This window comes from Polyodon spathula, chromosome 15 (assembly GCF_017654505.1).
Source record: "Polyodon spathula isolate WHYD16114869_AA chromosome 15, ASM1765450v1, whole genome shotgun sequence".
Lineage (NCBI taxonomy): Eukaryota > Metazoa > Chordata > Actinopteri > Acipenseriformes > Polyodontidae > Polyodon > Polyodon spathula.
In genome coordinates, this window is record NC_054548.1 from 25,514,398 (window position 1) to 25,528,643 (window position 14,246).

A 14,246-nucleotide genomic window follows, 5' to 3' on the forward strand; every position below is an offset into this window, starting at 1 on the left:
CTACATTCTGGGTTTAACTTGTTCTGTGGATCACAGCTTTGCTTTTCTCTCACCAAGTTGGCGCTTTGCTTTCTTCTAATGTTTATGCATGCTGCTAAGCTTGCTGAAGCAGAATCCAAATTGTAGTTGGCACACAAATGGAGAAAATGTCTGGCTTTTGTAGTATATTTGTCCACTTTTTTTTTTTTTTAAAATATGTAGTGACATTGGGGTAAATGACAGTCTTATTTTAATGCACAGCTCAGAATGGTAGCATTTTAGTAAGTACATAATCTCATTTTGGGGTATAGCAGATTAAATGTACTGGGCAATATATTCCTTTATTAATTAAATCCAGGCATAGCAAAATTTAATCTAGACATTAACCTATTTAATGAAGTTTCCGTTGCTCCTTCAAGTATAATTTGCATCAATACCTATTAGGTCTTTCTGTGTGATAGAAAAAAATAAATGGATGGTCAGTTCTTGTATGGATAAACCTCCAAGAAGCTCACCTGGTACTGTTGTTGGTGACAGATTGAATCCGCACACTTCCTTAATGGTCAGGTGAGGCATTAAACTACTTGCTTCGTGGACATCAACGATCCTGTTTCGCTGTTTAACGAGGACCGCTGGCTTAAACCCTGAATTATTGGCAAACCAAGCCACAGAACATTTACCTGGCTGCTTTTGTGTAATTTTTGAATTTTTACTCCAAACAAATTAATTGCTTGGGCTTCAATTTGGTACATGTAACTTACTATAACAGTTCTGATAAATAAAATAGTACTTTATTGTAAAACTTTTAACTTAAAAATGAATGTCAGAAGGTGGCTTTATGACTTGCTTCTTGCTGACTTGCTGATATATATATATATATATATATATATATATATATATATATATATATATATATATATATATATATATATATATATATATATAAATATATTTATTTATTTATTTATTTATTTATGTATTTTTGTAGGTTAGATTGCTGCTTGATAAAAGCTGTCATTCTGACTTGTGCCCGTCAGTAGATATTGTTAAGGGGTGAATGATTATGCAGGGGTGGGTGATATCCTCATTTGTGCAGTGTTTGCATGTTTTCTTACAGTATGTTATTCTGACTCCCAGGCGCAGGCTGCATCAAAACGGCAGAGAAAATTTAAAAAGGTACTGAATCTGTCCGTAAAAGATCTAAAAATATATAAAATACAGTATATCCAGACCGTCATGTTAGAAGACTTAAGAACTGGACACTGCACCAGGTACTCGCTGTTGTAAAAAAGTGTATTTAGGGGTCGGGTCCTCGAGTGGCTCATCTGGTAGAAGTGCAGCCGAATGGTGTGCAGGGTGAGTCATACAGCGCAGGTATGCGTCCTGGCTGAGCGAAGTAGGCTGGTCTTTGCTGGGGATGCCACATGGAGTGTCTGGGGGACATTGACTCTGGCGCTCCCATGGGTTAGGGTGGTAAAACCAGCAGAAACCGTTTCTTCTCATCGCATTACAGCGAACCCTGCTGGCCAGGTGCCCAGTGAGCTCAAAGAGGTCGTAGCTTGCTGACATCTGCTTTCGACTTCCCGGGTGAAAAAGGAAGCTGGCTTGGTTGTGGGAAAGGAAGATTCTCACTGAATCTTCTGGTCTCCTGAGCCGTGTGGGAAATTGCAGTTTTGAGGGGTCAAGCGATTGGGTATTCCAAATTTTGGGGGGGGGGGGGTTGGTAAAGTAATAGAGCACACTAAAATGTGAAGTTGTTGTTTTGTCACATTTGTTAGATTTCTCCTGTAAACACTGCTTGTGTCTTAACAATTCAGTTTCTTCACACATCTCTGTCTTTCTGCCTAAGGTCTGTGTATGGTTTCATATTGCATTGTTGTGCACAGTTTATTAATGGGAAATTTCACTAATTGAATAAGGTAACCCATTTTCCATCTGTTTGCAAAACTCCTGCTAGTCAGTGTAGAGGAGGTGGGTGTGCTGATGAAGGCACTACCTCTCTAGCCAGTGTCTCATTGGTATTGAAACTTTTTTTTTTTTTTAAATATGCTGAGATTATTGTTTTTTGGATTGTTGCATATCTGTCAAAAACATTTTGATTAGTTTTGCTTTCTAAGTTGAAAAATAAAGAAATAAACCGATAATAATATAGCTGGACATCTTTGCCCAGCAAATTCCCACGCTAGAGATTTAGTAAAACGGTCATTTTGAAATATTAAATATAAGGCAAAAAAAAAAAAAAAAGATCTAGAAAATGTTTCAATGTGAAGTTCCCAGAAAGAAAACTGAGAAGCCATTGCATATTGGTAAGAAGGGAGGGGTTGGGGGGATTTCATTAAATACCTTTCACTGTGTCTGCCATCTGTCTTTTTTTTATTTGAAAGCAGTACTGTAACATTTATTGTGTATATAACAATGCTGGCAACATGTTTAGTCGCTGAAAACATTTCAAGATGAATATTTGTATTTTTAATGTTGTGTATGAAAACAACATTATGTTCACCCTGTGTTATTGGGAAGCAGTCTGTTGTGCAGCTAGCTCTCTTGTCGGGAGGGCCAGCTGCCAGCTGTTTCATGTCAGTATGTTCCTGAACTTGTCCTTAGTCTGCAGTTGTATTAAAGTAGTAACATTGACTTTATTCTTAAATTCCGAGGCCTACAATGAATCAAAAACTTTATTTATCTGTTTGCAGGATGTGTTACCTGTCTATTATCATCTAATACCGCCCCCAAATAAAACCAAGAATGGAGGCAAAGAGAAGGAAAAAGACACGGACAAAGAGAAAGATGTGAAGGAGGAGTTTGCAGAAGCAATGAGGGACCTGAAGATACAGTGGATGACAAAGTATGATGTGAACAGAGACTTAGTAAAGCTTAAAAACAGACACGCATCACTTGCAGTATTCTGTTTAGAAGACCTGGTTTAATTTAGGTGGACTAAGAACTGATGGTTTAACACATGTAAAACATGTTACTGGCCACATATCTTTGTAATCATGCAAAGTTGTGTCTGTCGCCTTAACCCTTTGCGGTCCTATGTTGGACCAGGTCCGACATCGTCAAAAAGACGTAAAGCACAGCTCTCTAGTCGTTTTTCTCTGGAAAAGGCCGAGAAAACCTTTCTCCGAATGAAACCGAAAAAAAGGGGCGTATCTCATAGCCCAATGCAATACAGAGATAACACTGACACAACAATGGATGTGGCCGCTTCTGCATCCAGCGCTCAAAGAATATTGCGGACATTTGCAGAGCTTTTTGAGATGTCATAGTAATAAACTAATTACTTGGATCGCATTATTGACGAGTTTGGTGATAAAATGAGTGATCAGGAGATGATTTATCAGTATGCGTGTCTATAAAGAGGTATGTGAAAAACACAGTGAACAAGGGGTGGGGCTTGGCTGTAAATACAGTACTGAGTGTCCTTTTGCGATTCAATTCCTTTTAAACCTGTTTTACTCTGGGGGAGAAAAAAAAATTAAATCGCACTTGTAAAATAAACAGCAAGTGAAAATAAATTGGACCTGACTCGCCTGACAAGCGCTGAATAAATGGACTGCAAAGAGTTAACCTTTTTAATGTCTTTCTGCCCCCAACACATTTACCTTTTTATTTCTCCTGCAGGCTGGATACAAGTGGTCTGTATGATGAATTAAAAGAAACCTTTTCTAATCACCTGCCTTTGCATGTCACAAGACTACAGCAGCTGGACTCTGAAAAGGTGATCATGTTTTCAGTAAATAAACTTTGACGTATTTCTGTTTGTTTTTATTTTATTTAGAAAGTGCACTGTTAAATGCTTTGCTTGCTTTATTTAACTCGAAGTGGGTATACTAGCTGTGTGTCAGTTGGCATGATATTAAATGTCGGCATCCATACTACCTTACGTTCTCCTCTTGTCAGCAGTCTAACAAGCCTCTAGCAGCTTTATGCCAAGTCTGTACAGGGATACAGTGGTGGTGGTGATGTGTCAGTAGGGGGAACTAGCTGATTTGTAGAGCAAAAATATGTGAACTGTCGTACAGTTTATGTATAAATCTTTGAAACTCGTTGCACTGTGATTGTAGAATTGACAGCTTTGATAAATGTTCTTGTGCTGTGGTTATCCTGAACAATGGTATTTAAATGTTTTTAAGCTGAAGGAACACAAAGCCACTTTTTCAGGAACAGTGGCTTGAAACCTGGTTCCAGGAGCCCAGAATCCCAGAATACCTAGTTTGAGGCAAATTTGCTGTATCAAAACCCAAGTCTCCCATGGTGTTCCATGCAGGGGCTTGAAACCTAGTCTCTAAAACCCAGTTCCAAGCCACAAAGTGGCTACGTGTTCCCTCAGCTTTATTTACTTAAAATCCATGGCCAAGTATACAGTGGGTAGTTTTGTGTTTAAGTGAGATCTTTTGTTGTGATTTATTGATCTATCTTTGGTGATATTAATGTAATCTGTCACTTGTCCTGTCCAGGAGCGCATGAAACGACTGAATGAGATAGTTGTGGCTGCAGACGTTGTCTTGTCCAGTATTGATCAGACTGCCCTGGCAGTTTATCTCACTATGAAGACTGACCCCAGGCCAGATGCTGCTACTATAAAAAGGTACATCTTACCAGAATGCTGTAAAGACTGTCTGCTTCCATCTCATGTTTTCTTTTTCCTAATTAGAATGCAGGCATTGTTTTATTTGTTGGGCTGCAGTATTTTTTTGTCATGTTAAGGTAGTTTTTAATGTGTGTTTAGCAGTTTTAACCATCAAACTCAGAGCGAAAAAAAAAAAAAAAAGTTTTTGAGTTGTATCAATTTTCTGCAGGCTTTAGTTCTGTGTGACTTCAGCTAAATGCTTTGTTATATTCCTGTCTTAGTGACATGGAGAAACAGAAGTCCTCCCTGATTGACGCGCTGTGCAGGAAAGGCTGTGCCCTGGCAGACAAACTCCTTCAGCTGCACTCGCAGGATGGGGCGGTTTCTGAGGAGACGAGCAGCACAGAGGACAACCCCGAGGGCTGCTTGAAGGATCTCACAGACACCTTCTGGGAGATCCAGAAATGGGTCGACCTCACTGACTCGAAGGTGGGTAACAAGCTGGGCTTTAACTTCCATTAAGTGTCATCTCTAATTTTACTGGGGAATTAGTTCCACATAGATGATGTAGAATTAGGCCATTCAGTGGAACGTTGTATTTTTGGTTGCTGATAGTCATCAATGTGAATCTAATTGAGAGCCCAAGATTTTTGTAATCCTGGGAATCCATAATGCACAAGTATGATTATCAATGTCAGGCTGGCCAATCCTGCACATTTACTGGGTCTCTCTTTAAAACATCAATGGCCAAAGACTTAGGAAACATGTTAGTGTTGTCCAGTTAAGAAAACAATTGGTCCTATTAAGAAAATAATTGTTTCAATTAATTGAAAACTCGGGTGGAACAAAAACCAGAAGACCCTGTGGCTCTCCAGGATCAGGATTGGCCTCCCCTGACATACACAATGTAACCTTTTTATTTTCATGGAATGGCCCTATTGTCTAACATACATTTCTAGAAGGAGTAGCTGCATAAATAAAGTTTCAATGCCTTCAGGATGTATATATTGCAGCTAGGCAGGCATCCATGAGGACATATAAAAACATGTTGCCCAGTGCAAGTCCAGATTACACTGCTGCTCTATGAATTACAGCCTTATGGCTATCAAGATACACTTGCAGGACTTGGACATATTAGACAAATCATAAATGTTGCAGATGCTGCACCTGCTGCCATGGCCTGAGCTTTACTGTGGATAACCAGTGACCTGAGGCATGTCTCATGGTGTACGGTTGGCTTCATACAGTCAAGCGTCTGGGTGAATACATGATTTACAAGCATGTTTATTTGAAGCAACATGCCTTGTTTATCAGATTGCCTGCTATTTGGCAATAGCTTTGACTGTGTAAACAGGTTGAGACTACTTTTTCTTTGACCTTTGGTGGATGCCCTATTAATACATCTACTGCAATGAGGAGTCTGGGAGTAGTATTGAACGCTGGTCTTAGTTTTAAAGTTTTTTCTGTGGTTAAATCTGTTTATTACCACCTGTGAAACTACTGCTTGAGTTTGTACCTACCTTTCTTTACGTGATGCTGGGGTTCTGGTTGATGCATTTGTCTCCTCACATTGATCATTGTGATGCTCTATTAGCTAGGTTACCTGTTTAACTAGTGTATATTGCAGCTTCAGGAATTCTGACTAGTACTAAAAGGACTGAACATATCACACAGGTTTTTAGTATATCTGCGTTGGCTTCCTGTTAGTTTCCGTATCGCTGTTAAACAATTCTGTTGTTGACCTTTTAAAGCACTTTAGTGTTCGACCTATATATCTATCAGAACTGCTCCATTCACATCACCCTGGCAGCCAGTTGTGATCGACAAACTTAGGGCTGTTGGTTTTACCAGTGTCTAGGTATGTCACTCTAGGAGGTGGTCCCAGTTTTTCCCATCATGTGTTCCATTTGTCTCGAATGCTTTGCCACTCTCAAACCCAGAATGATTAGTTTGCTTTTTACACTTTTTTTTTCTTTTTCTTTTCAAGGTTTTAACATTTGCATATAAACATGCCTTGGTGAATAAAATGTATGGAAGAGCCCTAAAATATGCAACAAAGATTGTAGAAGAGAAGCCCAGTAAAGAGAACTGTACAAACTGTATCCAGGTAAGATGTCAATTGCTTCTTTTTATTGAACATCTTAATTTTCTTACAAGTAATTCAAGTTAGATTCATTACAAAATGTATTTAACTCCCATTGTCCTGTTGATAAACTTCTGTAGGACTCTGCATACCCATCCCTATTAGACCGATACTAACTGAGCCAAAGTCATCAGAATAAAACTGCAGCTGTTAGTTGAGCCTTAAAAAAAACTAGTAAATGATCTCACAGTAGTAAATGATCAAGTTACGATGATTGTGAAACAAATGCTTACCCCGAATCTCTGCCAGTATGCATGGATTCTAAGCAAAATGTCTTTTGAATATTTTTCTTAGCTAATGAAGTCACTTGGATGGACCCACTCTGCATCTTTTGCTGACAACTGGCTTCCCGTAATGTATCCTACAGACTATACCCCCTTCTAATTTTTATTTGTATTTTTATACATACATTAGTCCTGTATACTGTATTTAGGGCAATGTTTTAATAATTTGAACTTTCTTTTTGTAAAGCATGGTTTCATTGTTCAGCAAAATGCCCTTTCTTAAATAATATATGAAACTAACACACATTGTGCAGTAAACTCACAGTATACAACCTACTGTTTTTAACTAAGTTGACATGTCAGGGTTTTACAGTATATATTCTAGAAAATATATATATATATATGTATACTTTTTAGAAGCTGCTTTTAACTAACCCATAAGCAGGTATTATTTTATAAACATTATGTATCTCATTTTTTGTTATCAATGTAAAGTGAAAAAAGTATGAAAATGTCATATGTTAAATGACATGAATCCTGAATAAAATAAACAATTGGAAGTCATTATTTGTGTGTTTGTTTGTGTTCTTTCAGTCTAACAGACCATCTGAATTTTTAGTTTTATTGAGTCCTCTGACTGGAGATAAACCAGGACCCAGGAATGAAAGGTGATTTTTACTGCATAAAAGGTATTTTAGACCAACAGAACTGGCAGAAGGTACAGGTGGTGTTGTCCATCCATCAACAGTGCAAAGCACCTTTTGACCATTGTTCTGTAGTCCAATTTATGTGTTCTTGTGCATAGTTTAGCCTTTTAGTCTTGTTCCCCTTTCATAACAGAGGTATTCTTACTGCAACACATCCTTTCAAGAGTGACCTTCGTACTGTTGATTTGATGGACAACACCTGTGTCGTCTGCCAGTTCTGTTGTCCATTCAGTGCTCGTTGTCTTTCTATTCCTTAAGCGTATTATCCTCAAGTATTGCTCATCCTTGTTAGACTTTTTTTGGTCTTCCAGTCCTGGGTTTGTCAATTACAGGAGACATTTCTCTGTACTGTTGATTTATGCTTCGAATACCACACCTTGAAAAGCAAGTGTGTGAGCAATTTTACTCAATGTTTTCCTTCTTTATCCAAGTCAAGGTTGTTGTAACAGTAGAAAACACTAGTGGAGGCTTTGAGTAAATTGTGGATGCTCATAATGTGTCAGAGTAGAAAAATGCAACATGTCTAAGACTTTTGCACAGCAGTGTATATATGTATGTCTACTGGCACCAAAATGAAATGTTGCTGGTGCTATATACGAATATCGTGCCATAGAGTCAAATTTGCACCCCTGAGTAAGTGTTGACATCGGGCTTGTCTCCAAGCAGGCCATTATAGGAACTAAAGCATGCTAACAACTCAAGCATCAACACCACGGTGTCCAGTCGATCACAGGGCTTTGAGTTTCACTTTCTTTTTTGGATCTGAACTATTGACAGTCCAATGCGTGTGCATAGTGGAGAGACAGTGAGTGAACATTTATTTTCATTGGTGTAGTTTGAATAGGGTACGTTTTAATAAAATAAAATTCTCACAGTACTGATAAAAATAATTCTGCATTTCTGTGATCATCCTTCCACAGTGCAGTGTTGACTTTTTTTTTTTTTTTTTTTTTTTTTTAAAAGATGAGAGAATCTTGATTGGGGCTGTGTACAAGTAACAGAGGAGATCAACACCTGTACACCAATTTAATATTTTAAAAAACAAAACTTTAATGTACATTAACAAATGGTTGGCACCAGCCTTCGATCTGTGAACTATCATTACACAAACAACTGTTTCTGTTTCTGCACACTCATACAATATAAAAATGTTTGTTCTCATTTATTTTAAGTTACTGGTGTGGCAACATTATGGAAATAATGTGATACAAAGGCGCTGAACAGCATGAGATACTGAATACCTGACTGCAGTATGCACAGATAGCTGTTTATTGAATTTATAATGGGTAGTAGCAAAACATTTTGATAGGAGAACAAAAAGTGGATGCTAGAGAAGTCAGAACAACTGGAAAATTGCCTCTGGTGGCTACTAATCATTGCACACTCATGAGCAACTGGAGACTGATTGGGAAACTGATCAGTCAATATGAACAGTCAATATGCACAATAACCCAGATGCTGACTGCTATGATTAAGCAAGCAGTATCGAGGGCACAGACGATACATGCTCTTGTAATTGACTTTGTTGTCTACACTAGTAATAAACTGTATTATCATGTAACAGCTGTGCAAGTTCAACTCTGCCTCTTAAGTGGCTTTTGCTCTATACTTGTATGACAAGTTGTCCAGGAACATGGCAAAGACTGACTAGATTTAACTTTTTATTTCACTAACCCATACAAAAAAATGTTGGTTCCCTACTCCTGCCATGTGCACCATAGTTTCTGTTACAATTACCAGAGGCCCATGGAGCCAGCTGTAAACAGAAACCACATTTACAAGTCATAGAAGCTTCATTTTTTCATCTAAATGTAACAGACAGGCCAGATATAGGTTTAAGAACCCTAGATGTCAAGGCAACTAACTGTTAAACTGCCATTGGTATTTTTAGTTTTTATTGCTTGTCTTTTACTATTGCCATATAGATCTTCACCTCCTTATCTGGGAACTCTGCAAGAAGAGTGGTGTAAAAAGTGTTTTGAAACATCTCAGCAAATTTGTGGTCTGTCGTAAACCGATATTTGTTTGACCACAGAAATATTGTGCCCGGCTGGCAGAAATACTCCATTGTGATGAGCAGTTCAATCAGGCAGTTGTGATGGTATACATCAGCTGCAACAACAACTTTATATCGGTAAAGAGGGATCCGCAAGATTTCCCCCCATTCTAACTCAGCCACTTGAGGAAGATACCTGCACTTTCCTCTGGTGTTGTATTCGAAATGGTTCTTAGATTTCCAAGTACATCAGGCAGATCAGTAGCTGTGACCCAGGCACCTGAGGATAGACAATAACATCAGCAAATACAGACAGATCAAAAAAACCAACATAGGAGCAAGTATCTCAATCCTGCTGCTTTTGATGTCCATATTACTCTTATTTGCTACTTTATGTAAGGCAGACCAAGATTAGTGCTAATCTGGGTTCTGCACTCCAGCAGGCAGTCTTAAGGATTTAAAAATGTACAAAATACTGATTTACCAAGCAAGCAAGCCACTATGGAGAGCAATCCTGTTCCAGCTCCTATCTGCAGGACAGCTTTGTCTCGGAGATTAAACTGGTGCTGGTTGTTCTGCAGAAACTGACACAAAGCCAGTGCCTGAAAAAATAAACAGTGGTAAATGAGTAGATCGTGTTGCCTAATACACATTGGTTCACATGATACAAATACTGCACTCAAAACAATGTGCCATTTTTCCTAAAAGGCTTTATCTTCCCCCAGCAAAGGGAATACAATGGAGGTATTCAATTTACAGTATGATTCGAATATAACAGTTATAACTAATATCAATTAGATTTAAAAAAAAATCACACATAGGAATAGGTATAACCCCTTCAGTTTTCTGTGTCGATATATTTCTCTAAATGTACTGTACATGTATTATATACAGGTACTTGTATACCTGAGGCACCCTGCAAATATTTCTCTCTTACATAAACACACTTTAATATATAGCCTGAAAACTAATTTATCATAATAACATATTGTTTATATACCAGTATTATAGTTTTCTAGTTATATTGTTATTATTATTTATTTGGCAGGTACCTTTATCCAAGGTGATTTGCAGGTGTTATCAGGGCAGTGTGGGGCTACAATGCAGAATCAATATTTAAATACAGTATAGTTTACAGTAAGTGTAATTTATGTACTACTAAAATACATTATGAAATAAGATGCAAATTGTGGTTACTTGATCATAGTCACAAATTAGTTCATTGTATATACTCCTTTTAAGGAACTGCTTTGCACCAGTGGAAGAACACAAAATCTAAGCTGGATCAAAAAATTTTTAAAAAATGTGCATCTGGATGTTTTCATTTCAGTTATTATTGAGAGCACATGTGAATTATACATATTAAATGTGTAATTGCAAATGGCAATAGGTGGTTCAATGTTAACAATGACAAATATGAATTTGCATTGCTAGATGAAGAGTCACTTCAGCAGAATGCTTTTGGCAAGCACAGATTTTGCATGTTCAAGTGCTGTTATTGTCCATTCATTATCTGTAGCTGCTTAATCCTACAGAATTGCGTTGAGCTGGAGCCTAACCCAGCAAACGCAGGGCGCAAGGCGGAACTACACCCTGGACTGGATGACAGTCCATTGCAGGGCAACTAAGGGGCAATTTAGAGAGGCCAATCCACCCAGCCAGCATGTCTTTGGACCGTGGGAGGAAACCAGAATACCAGGTGAACACGGGAAGAACATGCAAACTCCACACAGACAGACCCCTGAGACTGAAATTGAACCCAGGACCCTGGAGCTGTGAGGAAGCAGTGCTAATCACCACATCACAGTGCTGCCCTGCTGTTATTGTGTTAGGGGTTATTTCTGGAGGGGTTATTTTTAGTCTACAGGTTGTGTACCTCCATGTGAGACAGTGTACAGAATTTTACAACCCTAGCATACCTGATTCATTGTAAAAATGAACAACCTGCTGGGCAGTTAACGTGCTGAACAGGACATTAAATAAAGCCTCATCATCCTTTAGTGACTGACACCCCAAGAGGATTGTGTTGTGTACTGACAAATTAGTACACCAAAATGGACTATCACTTACATTATTATTATTATTATTATTATTATTATTATAGTAGTAGTAGTTTTGCTTGTTCATTACAACAGTTACGTTGAAGAAATCACCTAAGCACTTCTAAAATTAGACAAAAACCGATGAGACAATATTTGATCTGGAAAATTCCAAGAAACATTAGTATAAAAACTAGGAACATAGACCTGCCTTTATCGTTTTCACAGGCCTCTGAATCTTGATCACTCTCAGGGTTGATCATCAGATCGTTTTTCCCCTTGTGCTGGATTTCTGAAGAGAGCGTATCCATGGCACCAATGCTTGGGGTGTAAACAACATCATTTGGAATTACTTTGCAATTCAATCACAGTACAATTTGCAATTCTTCTGAAGCTGAACAGCTTTTCATTTAGAAGTCATTGCATAAAACAATGCTCATGCAGTATTGTGGGAAAGAAAGTTAACACATGTAACACATGTAGTACAACTATGCAATGTGAGTCTTATTTCCATCCCTGTGTTGCAAGTAAAACCTTGCATAATTATTACAGCACTGATAACACTTCTGGCTATTTTTAACTGCAAAGCAATTACTAGAAAGTATTTCAAGGAAAATGCTTTCCTTATTTATTTATTTTTGCTTCCCAGAGAGATATCAGAAATACTTTTGACATATTTCACTGCGCTCTAGTAGTTTTGGCAACAGTTGTATTGAAGACGGTTTTTAAAAATACCCTTCTGCTCTCGGCACCCACATTACTGTGTATGCTGTAATTCAAGAGTAGGGGGCGCTGGCAGGTCAGAAACACAGTTATAAAACGCTTCAATGCATATATCTAAAACCATGATCACCTACACTATAGACCATGCATCGCCCAAACATTTGTGTAAAATTAAACTGAAGTCAATTAAATTAAAAGTGTCATACACATCATTTGTTTCCACCTCTGGTTAAGAACACGAGCCAATTATCTGAAAGCAGATTTAAACTAAAGCAGCCTTTAGCACCTTGAATATTAAATATGACAAGCAAGTTTCAGTCAGTGATAATGTGCTGCTTTCATATACACAGGATCATATTACAGTCATCAGCTGGCAAGATCTCAGTGTATTTAAGATGCAAACAGCAAAGCCTACCTTTCAACTACAAAATTATCACCAAGACAGCAAACTATCCAAAAACCTGTAAAAAGAAATAGATTTCATTGTGCAAAGCAAAATCGTACAGTTTAAGTAATTTACCTCTTTTTTTTTTTAAGCACGGATCCAAAAACAGTGAAGCAAACTGCAAGAGACTTTTGCCTCCGAGTTTATAGAAAAAGAGCAGCATGAAAGACCTTCCCTCTCGGTTAGTGACACCCAATAAAGAAACATAACAAAAGCAACGAGGAACTTCTCCAAGGCAGCCTCTTAAAACCTTTCTAGAGAGAACTGATGAAGCCAGGCAGAGTGGACGCACAGTGATGTCAGACAATATAAACAGTGTGGACAGAAAAACATTTACAAACAGGGTCCCTCGCCAGGGTCATTTGTGCTATTATTTTCAACAGCATTACCCTGAAATATAATAACTTGCCACCTGTTTATGATATGACTTCAGAGTTCAACCTGAGGTAGCTTCAGCTTCGACCTTGCTGCACACCTTAAAAGCTTACCCTGGTTATTTTTTCACCATGCATTTCCCATGGTTACATTATTATTATTATTATTATTATTATTATTATTATTTAGCTATTCAGCAGACGCTTTTATCCAAAGCAACTTACAGAGACTAGGGGGTGAACTATGCATCACAACAGCTGCTGCAGAGTCACTTACAATAGGACCTTGGTTTTACGTCTCATCTGTGAGCTGGGACTGGACTGACAACCTTCTGGTAACAAGCCCCTTTCTTTAACCACTGGACCACAAAGCCTCCCTATATGCATATGCCATAATTTACCCCGGTTTGTCGTGTTTATTAATATGTTTTACCATACCTCTACTATGCTAACTTTAATAAGGGATGTTTGACAATGTTAGCCCAATAGACGTGCACCTGAAGCCATTGGAGGTTATTTTTTTTAGCTCTGAAACCAGCTATGCACTATTGTTATTGTTGTTAAGATGATAACATGTACACATTTGACAGTAATATTTCGTTTACAAATGTAAAACAAATAAGCTTATGGGACACTAAGTCCCTAAATGTATGGTCAAGCTTGCTTATAATGACTGGTCAGTAGTTCCTAAATATTTTAACCCGAGGCCAACCTGTTCAGCTGCATTAGGCACTGAGGCCCACTATTAACGCTCCTTCGAAAAATTAAAAACATGTTAAACCTGTAACACTGTGAATACACCTAATCTAAACTGTTATTTTCTCATTTGACTTATTTTTTCTCATTAGTATTTCATTGTTGCTTTTTGTTACTATCTAGGTGATAGAAAGTAAGTCACATCAATAATATGGTACGTTGATGTGGTAAACTTACTTTCTAATCACCCTGTTATAAATAAATTACATAGAATGACGTTGTTCCAGCAGCCCACACAAGTTAGGAACCCCTGGTCAAGGGACCATATAAGGTTGAATATAAGGTTG

General features: G+C 37.9%; 1 protein-coding gene and 1 pseudogene across 2 annotated transcripts in view; one reads left to right on the forward strand and one right to left on the reverse strand.

The window, feature by feature from the left end:
* Positions 1 to 7,483, forward strand: part of LOC121327866 (tripeptidyl-peptidase 2-like) — a 37,464-nt gene extending 29,981 nt beyond the window's left edge. The window contains exons 24-30 of one of the 2 annotated variants that reach the window (XM_041272151.1): positions 1,117 to 1,155; positions 2,673 to 2,824; positions 3,604 to 3,700; positions 4,440 to 4,570; positions 4,834 to 5,041; positions 6,540 to 6,659; positions 6,990 to 7,483. In XM_041272151.1, the coding sequence (XP_041128085.1) occupies positions 1,117 to 1,155; positions 2,673 to 2,824; positions 3,604 to 3,700; positions 4,440 to 4,570; positions 4,834 to 5,041; positions 6,540 to 6,659; positions 6,990 to 7,079 (837 nt within the window). In that variant the 3' untranslated portion in view covers positions 7,080 to 7,483. The remainder of the gene's footprint in view (positions 1 to 1,116; positions 1,156 to 2,672; positions 2,825 to 3,603; positions 3,701 to 4,439; positions 4,571 to 4,833; positions 5,042 to 6,539; positions 6,660 to 6,989) is intronic. The other variant, XM_041272152.1, reaches the window with a different exon arrangement.
* A 1,132-nt stretch (positions 7,484 to 8,615) lies between these two features.
* LOC121327784 lies at positions 8,616 to 11,504 on the reverse strand (annotated as a pseudogene).
* Between the last annotated feature and the right edge of the window lie 2,742 nt (positions 11,505 to 14,246).